This window comes from Perca fluviatilis, chromosome 18 (assembly GCF_010015445.1).
Source record: "Perca fluviatilis chromosome 18, GENO_Pfluv_1.0, whole genome shotgun sequence".
NCBI lineage: Eukaryota > Metazoa > Chordata > Actinopteri > Perciformes > Percidae > Perca > Perca fluviatilis.
Window position 1 is genome coordinate 8,885,208 of NC_053129.1, and position 13,750 is coordinate 8,898,957.

General features: G+C 38.9%; 1 protein-coding gene across 1 annotated transcript in view; it reads left to right on the forward strand.

The window, feature by feature from the left end:
- The window catches only part of LOC120546399 (adhesion G protein-coupled receptor F5-like), a 30,508-nt gene extending 22,312 nt beyond the window's left edge, over window positions 1–8,196 (forward strand). The window contains exons 16-22 of the mRNA XM_039781323.1: window positions 2,838–3,002; window positions 3,091–3,470; window positions 3,501–4,464; window positions 4,629–4,670; window positions 4,852–4,902; window positions 4,994–5,054; window positions 6,124–8,196. Of these exons, the coding sequence (XP_039637257.1) occupies window positions 2,838–3,002; window positions 3,091–3,470; window positions 3,501–4,464; window positions 4,629–4,670; window positions 4,852–4,902; window positions 4,994–5,054; window positions 6,124–6,182 (1,722 nt within the window). The 3' untranslated portion in view covers window positions 6,183–8,196. The remainder of the gene's footprint in view (window positions 1–2,837; window positions 3,003–3,090; window positions 3,471–3,500; window positions 4,465–4,628; window positions 4,671–4,851; window positions 4,903–4,993; window positions 5,055–6,123) is intronic.
- The last annotated feature ends 5,554 nt before the right edge of the window (window positions 8,197–13,750 follow it).

A 13,750-nucleotide genomic window follows, 5' to 3' on the forward strand; every position in this document is an offset into this window, starting at 1 on the left:
AAAAGCACTTTAAAAGCAACCAACGTTGTACAAGGTGCTGTACAGAAAAAGTAGAAATCATTTAAAACATTTACAACATCTAACATTTAAAATATGAAACAGTATCACAGTAAAAATGATTGCTCAAAAATGTCAGCCTCTGCTGGGAAATGCCAAAGAAAAGAGGTGGGTTTAAAAGTAGACCTGCCTGTCTAATAGGCTGAGGTAGCTCATTCCATATTTTTGGAGCTGCCACAGCAAAAGTTTTAGGAACACTCAGGCGCAGTTCTTCAGCTGACCTGAGTGAGCGGGTTGGAGTGTAGGTGTGAAGCAATTCGGACAGGTATGACGGGGCAAGACCATTAAAGGACTTAAACACAAGTAAATTAATTTTAAAATGGATCCTAAAATATACGGGGAGCAGAGGTGGGTAGAGTAGTCAAAAATTGCACTCAAGTAAAAATACTGTTACTTCAGAATAATATGACTCTGTGTGACTCTCAGTAACTGTTGAGTAACGTCTGATTTATTTTTTAACGTAAACATTCAATCAGACGGACAAAAATACAAAATAATCATCTTTAGGCAAATGATAGTTCATCCAATCAATAAAATAAATTCAAATTAATTAATTAATTACAAAATAGCTTAAATTAAAAATAATCCAGGTAAATTCAAGTAGACCTACTTAAAAAATTAAATCAATAAAATAATAATACATAAAAAATAAATAAGCACAAGTAACACAAATTTCCAAATCTTTATACTTTTTTAACCAGGCTCTGCAGGAAGAACTAGAACAAGGTAATGGAGCTGCTGTTTGGCACTTTTACTAAGGTAAACATGCTTTCATTAATCTTGCTTCGTAGTACAGGCCAAAGGCTTGGGGTTAACGTGGTAACTTCAGGTTCAACCCAGGGTTTTCTGTATCACAAAGGTGGATCACTTGATACCGGGTTCAATCGCCGTGGTAACTCATGCTGGACGCCTAACCTGGTTGGGAGCAGGTTATGTTGGAAATCAGAGATCAACCGGTGTAGCACCGCCTACTGACCAATCAATACTCGATTGATAACGGCGTCACCGTTCTTATAGAAGATCAGACAGAGCTCGGTGCGGAGAGAGAGAGAGAGAGAGAGAGAGAGAGAGAGGGTGCGCTCATAAAAGTTAAAACATTTAGAGACCGACAACCCTGTTAACATTCCCTGATGGGTATATTTATGAAATATATAGATTTGAATGGGAGGGAATTACATATCGGCTATTTCTCGACTTCTTGAGCCAACGGTTTGAATTATGTTTTTTAAATTGTTTATTTGCTCTCACGATTGCTTCCACTGCCAGGGTTGCAACTGAAATAAAAGGCTAAAGCAACGACAGTTTATGGAAAGGACAAGTGTAATTATGGTCAGATCTTGGTCCTGACTGATGGGGAAGTGATATTGATAAGCGTTGATTTACGCATCAGCGTCGCCTATTTTTTGTTGCCAGCTGACGAGACTGCACAACTGAGTTTGATTGGTGAAACAAGGCCACGTGGTAGAGCGTTTAGCGGAAGTCTCTCTCTCTGTCAAAATAAAACATTAAAATGATGCGTACGCAGGGAGAATACAAACAATGACGCGTAGAATACGAAAGAGGTAAAAAGAAAAGTAACGAGCTCATTGTAGCCTAATGTAGCGGAGTAAGAGTACAGTTTCTTCTTCACAAATCTACTCAAGTAAAAGTAAAAAGTATAGTGATTTAAAACTACTCCTAGAAGTATAATTTCTTCAAAAACGTACTCATGTAAATGTAACGAAGTAAATGTAACTCGTTACTACCCACCTATGACGGGGAGCCAGTGGAGTGAAGCTAAAACGGGGGTAATGTGCTCATATTTACACGCTCCCACTAAGAGACGCGCTGCGGCGTTTCGTACCATCTGAAGACGAGCAACTGAAGCGGCACTGATGCTTACATATAGGGAGTTACAGTAATTCAACCAGGGTCTCTCCTAAGTGGAATGCAGCCATCACTAATGGTTTTGAATACACCTGTGCTTTTCCTACTATGACATGTCAACATGTCTGCCATGAAAAAGGTCAATAATGCAATTTCCAACATCCTAGTGGTTAATAAAAATTAAATACATACACAAACACATTTTAAGTGATATATTACCAAGACATGCGTATTAAATATATCCAAGACACATGCAACGATCATGTCATGCAACTGCTGAATTAGAGTACCGGCACCTTTTTTGGTCCGATTCAGGCATTGCCTTTAGGGCATTCCAGGGTGTAACAGATAAAGATGAGAAGCGAACTGCTACCTGAACATTGCTCAAAGTTTAGAGCTTAGTCAATCCATGCATTTTATGTCAGAACTCAGATTACCTCGCACTGGTGCAGCCAAACCATTTTTTTCCATCACACACTCAGACAGTGTACAGGCTGGCTGTCATAAAGCAGTGCAGAGCTGCAACAGCGGAGATGAACAAAATACTAGAGTAGAGAAGAAAGGATTTGACCTAGTTTATTGTACTGAAACCGACCCATTAAAGACTACCTCAGGGGTGATTCACATGGTGTCGCACTGCACCAGGACTGTGCTACTGTCAATTGTCAACAAAATCGCAAAATATTTGGTCAAACCAAATGCACCTGTACCTGGAGTTTGACCTTGCATTTACAAAGTTTACGCATGGAAGAATGTACATTGAATGAAGTTTTAACAGCTTGGATTTTTCTCCAAAATAATACTCATCCTCTCAGAAACATTTCAAATATGCTATAAGTGGCTGAAGTTATTTTAATTTGATCCTTGAGATACTGTGTAACACTTTTTTTCTTTTGTTCTTTTAAATCTCACAGAGCTTGAATAGCAATTCACTGCCAGGATTCTTGCAACAACTCAGCGACACTACTACTAACTTGAGTCAGGCCGTGGTTACATCTCCTGCAAACATTAACGCCACTGTTGAAATACTCAAGAATATAGCCAAATTGAATATCCCAATCAATGAAACTTTAATGACGGTATGTGAATTATTTTGCAGAGGTTTACACATCCTTAACAATATATTGCATTACAAATTAACTAATATCTTCTTTCCTTTCAATTTAGGATATCCTTTTAGTTGCAGGTGTCCTCACCACAGATGCAGCAAAAGGATCATGGAACTCTCTAAACAACAAAAGTGCCCAAAACATCTCAGTAACAAGTAACAGCCCCCCAGCTAAAAGCGTCAGCTCAGATCTATTGCAGTCTCTTGAGACTATAACAACAGTCCTTACCAATGATTCTTTTAACATTGAAACACCGTCAATTATGTTGAACAAAACCATCCTCACAGACAATTTCAGTGCTGACTTTCCATTCTCGAATTCTTCTGTGGGGGTAATCATACCTGTCGCTAATGGAGGACACAGGTCCATCGCTGTGCTGTCATTTGCCTCAATGGATACGCACCCTCCACGACTATACACAAACATCAAGAATCAATGGTAGAGTGGTACGTTTTTTTCCAATGGAAGCGTCAATAACGTTTCATTCACATTTGCTGTCAAAAACGATACTCTGGTGAACCCTAAGTGTGTTTTCTGGAATTTCAGCCTCTTTAACAATATCGGGGGATGGGACAACAAGGGCTGTGAGTTGGTACGAAACATAAACAAAACCGTCACCTGCAACTGCAACCACCTGACGTCGTTCTCTATCCTCATGTCACCCTACAGTCATAATAGCCTCGTGCTGGATTATATAACCTATGTTGGAGTTTCCATATCCATGGCTTCCTTGGTCATATGCCTGATAATTGAAGCTGTCATTTGGAAGAAAATAAGGAGAAACAACACATCGTACTTGCGTCATGTTTCCATTGTTAACATCGCTGTGTCTCTCCTGATTGCAGACATTTGGTTTATTATTGGGGCGGCTATTTCAGATGATGACGAGATAAACCAACCAGCGTGCAATGCAGCTACATTTTTTATCCATTTTTTCTACCTGGCCCTGTTTTTCTGGATGTTAGCCTCAGGTCTGCTGTTACTCTACCGCACAGTCAATGTCTTTGACGGGGGATTGTCCAAAACATCTCTGTTGGCTTTTGGATTCACTCTGGGCTACGGGGCTCCTCTCATCATCGTGATCATAACTGTTGCTGTAACTGCACCCAAAAAAGAATACATCCAAGAAACTGGAGTTTGCTGGCTCAACTGGTACCAATCCAATGCTTTACTGGCCTTTGTGATCCCTGCGCTGGTCATAGTGGTGATAAACCTTGTGATCCTGTTGGTGGTGATATTCAAAATGTTGAGGAGAAGGTCAATGGGAGACGCTGTACAAGCAGGTGAAAGGCATGTTCTGGTTGTCATTGCCAGGACTTTGGCTTTCCTCACACCATTCTTTGGATTAACTTGGGGTCTGGGAGTTGGAACCATGACCAATCCAGACGATGAAGGAATCCTTATTGCATTCACATTTTTTAATTCACTGCAGGTACAAATAGAGTTAGTCTATTTTACTATTAAATAATTAATAATTCTGATCAGTAATATATAGTATACTGTGGTGAAATGATTCTATGGATTGTGATTAGTGAGTTTGCCTTTTGTCATTGAAGCTCTCTTAGTTGATGCTACTCTGTGTTTCTTTCTTTAAAGGGTTTCTTCATACTGGTGTTTGGAACGCTGCTGGACAAAAAGGTATGTACACTGAACAAAATTATAAATGGACAGTGACATGTGATTCAGAAAGTCCAGTTTGAATTATATATCCATGTGTTTGAAGGCTTATCGGACACAAAACCCTGCACAGCAATTTTCAGTTGTTGACCCTTTAAAAAAATGTTTTATTGACATTAATGTTTGAAAATTTTACTTTTAGGTGCGGTCAGAAATCACAATAAGGTCACAAAATTCCAGAACCGGGACCAGGGTAAGAACAGCTTTCTTGGCCATGGCACTTTTGTTGTTAGCAGTTAAAAAAGTGGTGGTGATTCATGTTTTTGCTTTTATTCTCATTTTAGAGCACCAGCGCTGGAATCTCAAGTACATGGGAATTTTTCCGGAACTGGAGAAGAGGAAGAGGTAAAGCAACAATTAAGATAAGAAAGAAACAAAAGATCACATGTTAAATTTCTTAGTGCTAGTGTAGTGGTTTTATTAACTATGCCAGCGCCCCATGTCAGTTGGTCGGTCGGTCAGAATATCAACAACTATTGGATGGATTGCTATCAACTTTTGCACCAACATGAATATTCCCAAATTTTAGGGAGAGATAATCCTTTTCTCCCCATGCAGCACAAACATCAGCATGCTGATGTCATCATTGTAAGCATGGTAGCATGCCAGGCTGTTCTCATTAACTATTCGTACATAGGGCTACGAAAAGTGAAGCACTGTAATTCATATTCGTATTTTATTGCTGTATGCACCACAGTGACTGCTGCTGTATAAGACCGCTCTGGTCCGTGTAAGGAGGGGGTTGGGGGCTGATGGCTCTGTCATAAAACGCAACGCTTTTAAGCCAGGGAGCGGTGTTCTTGTCTAGGGTTGGATATCGCTTGGATTTTTTCCAATACCGGTGCTAAAACGCTACTTTTCAAATGGTCCCGGTGCCTAAACAGTGCCTGAACAGATACTACTTATTTATTTTTTAATGGTCCCAGACAAAAGACAGCAAGACTATCAGGAAACACTCGGTCATGTCCTGAGAATGTTTTAATCTTAACTAGTCGTTTTGGTGCCTAAACTTAACTCTCGTCGCCTCTTGATATCCACTTTCTCTGGTACTTTGTCTGGTAAACTCAACTGCCACGGCCGCTGAAAGGACCGTCATCTCGCGATGCGGCTGTACCCGGCTCAAAGTCACCTTTATCGACTAATCTCAACTAGCAACGGCCTTTGAAAGGACCAACAGCACACGGTGTAACCTTTTGTCGGCTAAATTTAACTTTAAAGACTCTTGATTTCGTAGGATATCATATGAATTGGTGTGCATACATTTTGTAGGATATCGTACAATAGCTCAAACACTGCTCTGCCAAAGTACAGCCTACCAGAGCTGTGGACTCTTAGTCCTGTTTTACTATCAGTTGTTATATTGTTTTGCCACAGACTGAATCACTTTGTTTTTTTGCTGTTTTTTTTTCCCCAGACGGTTACAATGTGTCATCTGCTGCCTCCGGTGGAGCTCACTCCGCCGTCAACATTTGATGATCTTTGCAGACAGTTTGGGTCAGTCAGAATGACAACCAGCCAAGCGAACCAGCTGTTTCACACATGTTCACACATGTTCAGCCAGAGTTAGAAGTTAGAAGTAGTAGAAAGTTTTGATGTTCGATTTGAAGTATATTGTAACATCCAAGAGTCAGGCTTGATTTTTGGAAAAATTAACATTCATACAGTAATAGTTTGACTGAGTTTTGACAAAAAGAGTTTGTATGTACGGAGAGCACATAGGGAGGATAGATTTTGTGTGTGTGTGTGTGTGTAAAGATTATACTTAGGCACTGTTTTGACATTTAAAAGTATTCATCAGCAACCAACAAAATGTCCAGAAAGATGCAAAACGTCTCTTGGCTTGGGTTTACTTTGCCAATCAAATCAGTTAGCCAAGGCTAGGCTGTCTTTCATGGATCTGTGAACTTGTTTACTCACAAATTGACTTGGACAGGATAATCAGTCAAATAAAATTCCATACAGGTAAACGAAGTGCCAGGAAATACCCAGAGAAAATGTAAAATATGGAGCCTTTTTTAATATGGAGCCTGTGCTGCTATTTCAGTATGCAAAATCCCACTGACAGCCACGCCCCACTCTTCTCCTCTCAGATCTCAACATAGTTCTGTGTTCCATTCAAGTGAATGAGAAAGATTTTTGACTGGTACTGTACTTACAGTATTGTACAAGTCTATTACTACCACGACTCACAGGTGCGTTTCATAAATTAGCGCCCCTAGCAGTTAGCAGGAACTACCACCATATATCTAAACTCTTACGGTTTAAAACACAAACATTGTGAAATGGTCCCAGTTTGGTAAGGTTTAGGCACAGAAACTACTGGGTTATGTTGACACACCATCACCACTTAGTTAAGTTTAGAAAAAGATCGTGGTTTGGGTTAAAATCAGATGCTACTTGACTTCCTGTTATGCACTTGATGCAGAACATGACGTAGCTCAGTTTGTTTGTTTTTTCAAACATGACTCTGAAACCCTGTTTGTATTAGAAACTTGTTAATGTCATACTGTGTGTGTGTGTGTGTGTGTGTGTGTGTGTGTGTGTGTGTTACTACTTTCAGTGTCTATTTTATGCAGCAGAATACTGTAGCACACTACTGAACAGAAGCCCAGCTTCATCTGCAGTCTTTTAGCCGTTTGTGATATGGATGTTAAAATGTTTTGAAAACGGCAAAACAGCGGCTCATGTTCCTCCGCACAAGGTTCAACATGGACTCCGATATGTGTTTTAGTCTTAGGCTGAGCTGGTTTTGACAGCCATGTCAGTATTCATGTGCACAAGGGCTCGGCAATAAAAGCGTTTTGTCATTTTATTAATTTGTGTTGTCCAAATGAAGGATTTCAAGCAAACTGTATTTAAAAACTTCCAAAATGAGTTCTTTTCAAGACATGTAAAGGGATTGATTTCATGTAATGTATAACAGAAGAACACAGTTCATTGCATTTAACATTTTGACTATTATATTTTGATAGTTTTACCTGTGATTTATACTTATAATATTGGTGAAATGTCAATATTGTTATCAACATTGAGGTATAATGTATCGCTAGCCCTAAGAGCATTTGTTCGTTTGGGAAGAAGTGTGCAGGTACCCTGTTAATGTGCTGTAACTTTTGTTCATCGAAGTTATTTTTGCTGTATATAGTTTGTATATCTTGGCAGTGAAAAACAAAGCAAATAAGATAATTTGCATTCAGCACACTTATGCAAAACAAGTCTTCCACAAGCATCTGGCACACTCCTATTATAGTCCTTCCTTACAGGCTACAATAAATACCCAACAAACTCAAGTTATTTACTGCATGTGTAGAAATTGCACAAAAACCAACAACTTTCTTATTGGTTTTCAGCACCTTACACATTTGAGATATCTTCAAGTACTTTTCAAATTTTTTTTTAAATGTGCTGTAAATATTGTGTACTCTAATTGCATGTTGCAGCTAATATATAGCGTAGTAGAATCTGTACAAGAGCACATGTATCGCTTCTACATGAGATGTTTGATAAATTTGTATTTGTGATTAAAATGAAACTCTTAGAAAAGACCCTCTAACCTTGTATGTCACTTCCTGCTTTACCAATATGGCCCATTATTTTGCAGTGTCCTAAAAAAAGCTTTGTCTACCTGTAAATGTTAATGTAAATCTTAGAGATAGAGCTATCTTGTTTTAGGATATCATCAGTGTGGAGGTACGGTATGTGGTTGAAAATGTTAATAGGCCACATTAATAGTAGCAAATAACTAAATATGTATAGGTAATAGGTAGGTAAAGGTTTTAAGGTTTAAACCTGACATCAAGTAACAGTGGAAAGTGCAGTGCTGTAGTCTACGTGATACGCAGGTATACGCAGTATACCCACTAAGAAAGCTCCAGGATTTCCATATACCCACTTAGAAATGCCCAATGACACGCAACAACATACTTTCCATTATATTTTTGATATATTTTGTTTGCTTGTTTGTGTTCTTTTTCTTCGCATAGGCTAAATAAAGGTATTTCCACCTTAAATTGGTGCATTAAAGTGTATCCAAATGCAACAAAAATGAAGTTGCTGACGCTCAAAACTCCCCTGGGGGAGGACACCCAGACCTCCCACTATGATATGCCCCCCCTTCCCCAAAGGCAGATTCTGGCCCATATATATATATACAGTACAGGCCAAAAGTTTGGACACACCTTCTCATTCAATGCGTTTCCTTTTTATTTTCATGACTATTTACATTGTAGATTCTCACTAAAGGCATCAAAACTATGAATCAACACATATGGAATTATGTACTTAACAAAAAAGTGTGAAATAACTGAAAACATGTCTTCTATTTTAGATTCTTCAAAGTAGCCACCCTTTGCTTTTTTTATTAATAAGGGGAAAAAATTCCACAATTAAACCCTGACAAAGCACACCTGTGAAGTGAAAACCATTTCAGGTGACTACCTCATGAAGCTCATTGAGAGAACACCAAGGGTTTGCAGAGTTATCAAAAAAGCAAAGGGTGACTACTTTAAGGAATCTAAAATATAAGACATGTTTTCAGTTATTTCACACTTTTTGTTAAGTACATAATTCCATATGTGTTCATTCATAGTTTTGATGCCTTCAGTGAGAATCTACAATGTAAATAGTCATGAAAATAAAGGAAATGCATTGAATGAGAAGGTGTGTCCAAACTTTTGGCCTGTATTATATATATATATATATATATATATATATATATATATATATATATATATATATATATATATATATATACAGTACAGTATACCCACTACAATACATTAGACTACACCACTGGGAAAGTGGCAAGTAAATGCATCACAATATCACACACACATTCATAACACACTTTCTACAAAATAAACATTTGTATGAGCTTAACCACAGTGCAGCGTGACACCTGTATATAAATATACATATGCATATTCATTATTTTTCTACCCTCTCAAACAAAGCACTGTTTATCAGACTGGGTTAGGAAGAACACCGTAGACTGTAGCTGTCCTATTGAGCCTGTGGTTATTTTTGTGTTCTTTGTCCTTTGTGGCTGTTGGGTGATTTGCATAGTGGTACTGATATTCTACTGCTCGCCAACTGTGCTACTGGGTTTACAATGCGGAACATAATATCCAGCTGCACTAATATAGCCACACAATGTTGACTGAGCAAACTAGTACTTCCCAAAACAGTTCCTTTAAAAAAAAAAACACACACACACACACACATTCATGTATCTGTAAGGTCTTTATAGAGCTCAACAGTTTTTGAATGGCTTTTTTGAAATGGATTTTCCCCATTCAAAATCTCCATTGATGTTTCATTTAATGCTTCTATAAAGAGTTTTAAGCCTGTAACCAAGCCAACCAGCGATATTGTAAGGGAGAGGCAACACAACACTAAACCACTTATTTCACCATTTTATCATTTTCAAAACATCATCACCTAACCAGTGTTGGTCATCTTACTTTAAAAAAGTAATTAGTTACAGTTACAAATTACTTCTCCCAAAAGGTAATTGAGTTAGTAACTCAGTTACCACATTGTAAAAGTAATTAGTTACTCAGCAAAGTTATTTTTTATGTTCTATAACGCTATTACCTTCTATAACATCTTTAACGTCCACACTTCATAAGATATGAGTTGCTTGAGGCAGACGTGAACAAAGTCTTTTTTCCTGGGCATAGCGTGCATGTTACATAAACATTCTTGCCCTTAATTTCAATGTGCCGGTACTTCCAGTTCGAGAACGCTACCTTTGAATTTCCCTGGCTCGTCTCCATTGTCGCTGTCTTGAATTTAGTGGTAGTCACAGCGTGCACTGAGACAGTGTGAGCAGGGCATCGCTCTCTCCAGGCAGCTGATGTGTAGCGAAAGCTACCTCACGCTTCATTCAACCAAATTGTAGTAAGGCGCCACTTTACATTCTCAGTAACGGTAACGGCGTTGCAACGATGGGAAAAGTAATTAATTAGATTACTTCGTTACTGAAAAACTAACGCCGTTAGTAACGCCGTTATAGTTAAACGCCATTACTCCCAACACTGCACCTAACTGAATCCAACATACTTTTTAAAACCCCACATTTCTAGAAAATATAAATAAAAAACTTGCCTCACTAAATGAAGAACAACTTTCATAAGTTGTCACTGTGTTTGATATTTTAAAAATGTTCTATAAACTGTAATATAAACGTGTAAATGTGGATTTGATTACACGTTGAAAATATTCAGTGTTCAAGAGGTCACAGTGCAAGTATATACTATTTCCCATCTTTAGCAGGTTTGTGCATGCTTTTACTGTAATCCCCCTCACACTCCGGAAGAATTGTCTTCTTAAATATGTAAGCTTCTGTTCTAATGGTCAGTTTACAAAAAAGAAACTACAGGCACTTATGGACACAGCTGCTTGTATCAGAACCCAGGTCTAAAACGATCATTACATCATTTAGCATTTTTACAATGCAAATTGCCCTCATGTTTGCAATGCAATGGATGGATCATATAAAAAGTAGCCAATCACAAATTGCCCTCATGTTTTCAATGCAATGGATGGATCATATAAAAAGTAGACAAGAGACAGTTGATGGTTGCTCTATTTGATCAGGCAATAGAAGATAATAGAGTTAAATACACTTTTATATGGTCTGTAGCTTACATTTTGCAGTGTAATCATTTGACTCTTGTTTAGTGTCCTGTGCTGTATTTCATAATCTAGTTGTGTGCTCGGCCGATTATCCTTCTCTAACCCTAACCCTTACTGTACTTTTGCTGCTACAACAACCCAATAGTGGTCGATACTTTATTTATGTCTTATTATAAATTGTGTTGAAAGACGTATTCAGATGTTTTACTTAAGTAAAAGTAAGAAAAACACAATTTAAAAAGTAAAAGTCCTGCATTCAAAACCGTACTTATGTAAAAGAAGCCAAATGTAAGTAAAAGTCCTCACTATGCAGCCAAATTGGGCTCTGTTATTGTAACACAGAGAGAGGACTCGAGTAGGAGACTCAGACTCGAGTCACTGTATCCGAAATGGCAAACTATGCACTACATCTACACAACCAGTGACTCCAGAATCCGCTTGAGATGCGGGACTCGGGAACAACCTCTATTTTTTTTAGAAATATTGTTATTCCCCTCCCTGCGTAACCTATAACCTACCTACCTAATGTTGAGGCAAAACTCAGGCGCAGCACAACTCAATTCACATACGTGAAGAAGGTGACTTTGATGAATTATACAGGCGCATTTAATGAGGAGACAATAACGCAGGCAGTCAGTCCAGTTTAACCACGATGTGTTATTGTACAGTGCTGTCCCAACTCTCTGACGTTCCTGTCCTCTTCAAGCTGTATTAAAACAGACGTTACGTTTAGCTGAACCTTTAAGGAAACAAAGATATTGCAGCCGCCTAAACACCAGCGCTAAAGCCTAGTTCGGCCTAGCTCTTTCATAATTATGCATGGACAGGTTATCAGAGACTGGCCGAATATTCTCGTGCCCTGACCCGTAACCTATGCATGACCTGATGTTGTCCTAGCTTTTCCTTTAGTCTCCAGAAATTCCACCACACCTAACACTTAAAACGTAACGTATCTGCTTCGAGCGACCACACGCGAGAGAGGACAACATGTCGACCGCACCGGCAGCTGCTGTGTCGTTTATCAGAAGCTTTGGCTTTAAAAACTTCGTACAACAAGGCCCAAAGAAAAGGAGTGTTGACTCTAGCTCAGAGACTTGTGAGCATCTCTGGTGTTACATTATACAGTATATACATATACTGTATATAATACGATTGGATTATCATTATTGATGTATGAACTTGTTTGGGGTGGCAGTAGCTCAGTCCGTAGGGAGTTGGGTTGGGAACCGGAGGGTCAGTTCAAGTCCCAGTACGGACCAGAGTAGGGAGTGTGGATTGGTAGCTGGAGAGATGCCAGTTCACCTCCTGGGCACTGCCAGGTGCTCTTGAGCAAGGGACTGTACCCCCAACCGCTCTGGCAGCCCACTCACTCTGACATCTCTCCATTTTTGCATGAATAGGTCCTGAGCATGTGTGTGTGTATTTCAGGCCTGTAGTAGTGGGATCAATAAACAGTATTAATTATTATGTTAGCAACATTTAAATATTGTATTTGGAGTAGAGCTACTTTAACTTATGATACATGAGTAAAAGTACAAAGCCTTGTATTTCATGCCCATCATAGGTTCATCTTTAAAGAAACTACAGATACATGTAATGGAGTAAAAAGGTACAATATTTTCCACTGAAGAGTAGGGGAGTTAAAGTATACATTAGCATACAATTACATAATCAAGTAAAGTGCAAGTACCTAAAAATCATACTTAAGTACAGTACTTGAGTACCTATTTCCACCGGTGATAATAAGTCTGATCTGGATCATTCTATGATTCAATTCGATTCAATTTTATTTATAGTGTCACATCACAAAGGAGTTATCTCAGGACACTTTACAGAGACCAGTAGGTCTAGACCACACTATAATTTACAAATACCCAACAATTCCCCCCAAGAGCAAGCATTTGGTGCGACAGTGGCTATGAGGCATGTGATTGGCTATTTGTTGGTGACTCTACTTCTTCAAAAATCTTGAGTTAAAAGAGTCAGGAAATAACCAGATGTGTGATGTCATCTTCTTCATCTTCAGCATGAGGTTTTTTTTTATGAGAGATCAAAGAGATCCCAAACTCAGCCGGTTTGCAGCAAACAGGCAGCTGCTTTGTGACATCCTGAAGGAGCATGCTTGATTTGATAGACAAATATCTATGGAAAGCTGAAAGGCTCAGTGTATATGCTAAACAGTCCAGCTGGCATGGAGACATGCCATCGATGCAAATGGTCTTCCAAAACAAAGTCATGACACTAGTGTGTCCCGTAACACCCCGCCCACCCCACCCCAGCACACACAAACATACAAACACACACACACACACACACACACACACACACACACACACACACACACACACACACACACACACACACACACACCCTCCATCCAGCCTGACCCAGTGTTTCTCTGA